The sequence below is a fragment of the Oryzias melastigma genome, linkage group LG16 (genome assembly GCF_002922805.2).
Source record: "Oryzias melastigma strain HK-1 linkage group LG16, ASM292280v2, whole genome shotgun sequence".
In the NCBI taxonomy this organism is placed as follows: domain Eukaryota; kingdom Metazoa; phylum Chordata; class Actinopteri; order Beloniformes; family Adrianichthyidae; genus Oryzias; species Oryzias melastigma.
This window is the reverse complement of record NC_050527.1, coordinates 21026356-21029866: the sequence shown is the minus strand read 5'-3', so window position 1 is coordinate 21029866 and position 3511 is coordinate 21026356. Positions and strand designations below refer to the sequence as shown.

Here is a 3511-nt window from a genome sequence, read left to right as displayed (position 1 = left end):
AAAAGAAACCGTATAAGCTTCAGGTACTATGGGACATCCCGATTGGAGGATGATGTTTGACTTTTGATGTTGGAGTTTTTTCAAATGCGTCTTCAATACTAATAAAAGTTTTATGCTTAGTACGGAGCATATCCAGTATCACTTCATGACAAATGTGTTTGTTGTTCAAGTTCCTCTCTGGGTTTATTAATGCTGGCAGCTGTGAATCAGCTGATGCACATTTGTTTCTCTGGAAAGTCCCACAGCATGGCTGCATTTCAGAGCTGGTTCTGATGTTTTAGCTGAAGGCTGCACCTAAAACTGTGCTGTGAATAAGCTTTTCTGTCTATTATTATGACTGTTAATAACACCCCAGTACATTTGATCAAGTTATTGATCACCTATAAACTGGTTGTTTATAGTGTCAAATCAGGATCAGCTTTAAAGTGAAGGAAAAAACAGATTGAAAAATACAATGGAACATTTGAAAACAGTTTTAAACTCAGAAGTACACATTCTAAACTAAAAGGAAATATTTTAAAATGTAAAAACTTCAAATAAAAACTACATTAAACTTAAGACTGTTACCAAATCAAGAAAAATTTGTTTAACTGTGTCTGTTTTATATTTTCAACTTTTGAATAGTTTCTCTCATAATAAAGTCACAGTCATGATAAAGTTCTCCTCAAATTTGGTACATCAGAGGAGGGATGACAGAAATGACCTCACCATAACCGGATGTCGATCATGTCCTGGTGGCGGTTTGCTCAGAGGACTCTGGCAGGAGAGAAACTGCAGCTCTGCTAAAAGTATTCAGACGTGCTGCAAGTCTTCAAACCCATTTATTCATGCTAGAATGTTTTGTCTTTAGCTTCTTCAAGCTCTCCTCCCTGCTTGCTTTGCAGAGACACGGCCGCTGATTTCCTTGCTGCTCACCGCCTCTCAGATGTGCTGCTGAAGGTCAGTCTGGATGAGACCGCGTCCAAACGCTCCATGCTGGGCCTCGGACCCACGCAGGCGGGCGGCGTGTCTGGATGGCCTACAGAACTCCGAACAGGTCAGAGATCCAGTAGACAGTAAACCCTCTTCCTCTGTCTGACATGCAAACATTTGTGTCGCTTTGGTCTGTTTTTTATATATATTAGCTGTTAGTAATGTGGTGAACTTTGTGCATTTCTGCAGACGGTAGATATGTTAACTGTCTACTTTCTGAATTTCACAGAAGTATATTTGTCTGTTAGAAGTAAAAAGACTGTTTCCTGGTCTTGGCCAGCAGATTTGTCCACAGGGCTTCTGACAATGACCCAGTTTGGACAGAGGGATGCTGCAGAAACAAAGGTCAGAGCTCATTTTCAATAATGGTGTGTTGTCACTGGCAGAGAGTTTATCTTGTTTTTTGTTGTTGTATTACCTGCTTGAATCTCTGCAATAGCTTTGCACACATGAAGTTTCTGCTCTTTGACATATTTTTCAAAACGCAGGCCGCCTCCGTGGTGGATGACCCTGTGCAGAGCGAAGGAGTCGACAGCGACCGTTTCAGCAGTAACTCCAGCTTCCTTGCTAACGAAAAGCTCATGTCTGTGGACAGCTTAAGCAGCAATGCAACAGGTAGAACTCTCTACATTTTTCTGGTTTCTGCTTCTTTTTTTGGATGTTTAGTTTATGCACTTTCAAATCCCGATGGTTTAGAACAGAGGTCCCTAAACTACGAAATGCCGATCGAGACCCACATAGAACGTGACTCGCTTTGGATTAATATTCTACCTGCTGATCGAATCACTGAAAACATCACATGCTCAAAGCTGAGTTCCTGATTGGCAGATGCAATGCCCAGTCCTGTCAAACTACAAACATTTAGAATTTTGGCTGCCCCGCCCATTTGGCGCCTCATCACTCAAATCAAGCAGCTGGCAGACCTTCGCGCTGCTCCCTTCGCCTAAATTGTGCTGCAGGACTGTAGATCATCTCATGTTGCATCTTTTCCATTGACTTAACATTGAAAGTATCCGCCTCCACCACGCGAATCGCGTTCGGTGTGAACGCACCTTTAGGATGAAGTAAGGCTTTGTGTCTCCTTGTGGGTTATGGTCAGTGAGAAATCAACCTGAATGGCTCTTTAAGTGTTGAAGTTTGCAGACCTCTGGTTTAAGGTAAAGTTGATGGAAAATATATATCACATTTTTATTAGTTCTACAAAAAAGTTAGTAAACGTTTGCACATATGTAAAAGGGGAGGATGATTCAATAAAGTTTTTGTTTTGTAGAATACAGATGACAAAAACTACAATAAAGCTAAACTCAAAAATAGAAATCTGTTTACATGTCAGAGTTTTTATAACTGATACTAAGGCCTTGTCCACACGTAGCCGGGTAACTGCTAAAAACGAATATATTTTTATACGTTTCGGCCTATCATCCACACGAAACCGAATATTTAAGTCACTGAAAACGGTGCTTTTGGAAAACTCCGGCCAAAGTGAAGATTTTGGAAAACTTCGGTTATGCGTCTGAGTGTGGACATGAATAAATGGTGATTTGCGTTTTTAAACGTCACTCTTTGCGACAATTAGTTCATATACGTCATAGATGCGCCGTTGTTTATGTCAGACAGTGCTCAGCATGGACCCGAGGACTGTGTTCATTATTACACTGGTACAGATGCTTCATACTTGCTTTTTTTTTTTACAAACACGATTACTGCTTCTTGTCGAGGAGCAAAGGAGAAGAAGCGCTTTGCAGTCGGCTATTTTACAGCAAATATCCTTTCCTCCTCCTCCTCGAAGGCATGTCACTCGTGAAAGACGCCGTCGGAGATTTTGGGTACGACCTGGACACACCGCCAGCTGGTGGGAGAACTTTGAGCTAGAAGTCGTCCTCCCGGATGAATGGCGTGAAAATTTCTGCATGTCCAGGTTGTCGATGTTGTCACTGTCGGAGTTACTGCATCCTCATTTAAAAGGACGGTCATGCGATCCCCTGTCAATGTGGTTAAAAAGGTTGCCTGCACCCTGTATTATTTGGCTGACGAGGGAAGATTAGGGAAAACAGCAAATGCTTTTGGTTTGTCCAGACAAGTAGTCTCAAAAGTAGTTAGGCAAGTCTGCAAAGCTATTACTGTGCACTTGAGACCGCAATACGTGAAGCTGCCAACAACCGAGAATGACGTGCATTCACTTGTAGAGGCGTCTGAGAAGATGCACGGCCTGCCTCACTGCCTCGGTGCTGTGGATGGCACTCATATGGATATAAAGCAACCATCGGTAAACTCCATTGACTATATGGACAGAAAGGGAAGATATTCCTTAAACATTCAGGCGACCTGTGACTATAAGTACTGCTTCATGGATGTGGTGGTAAAATGGCCAGGAAGCGTACACGGCGCTCGGATTTTCTCCAACTCCTCAATCAACGAGTACCTAAAAAATGAAAAAATCCCACCGTGCCCAAGACAACTTATTGACAATTAAGCGCCAATTTCTGTTTACATCCTAGGCGTATCTAAAAGAGTACGCCAACGGCGGGAGCAATCCACA

The 3511-nt window shown here is 42.4% G+C and overlaps 1 protein-coding gene across 1 annotated transcript in view; it reads left to right on the top strand.

The window, feature by feature from the left end:
* Positions 1–3511, top strand: part of cep192 (centrosomal protein 192) — a 45114-nt gene that overhangs the window by 3896 nt on the left and 37707 nt on the right. Inside the window, exons 4-6 of the mRNA XM_024268056.2 lie at positions 885–1036; positions 1256–1317; positions 1461–1587. Coding sequence (XP_024123824.1) covers positions 885–1036; positions 1256–1317; positions 1461–1587 — 341 coding nt within the window. The remainder of the gene's footprint in view (positions 1–884; positions 1037–1255; positions 1318–1460; positions 1588–3511) is intronic.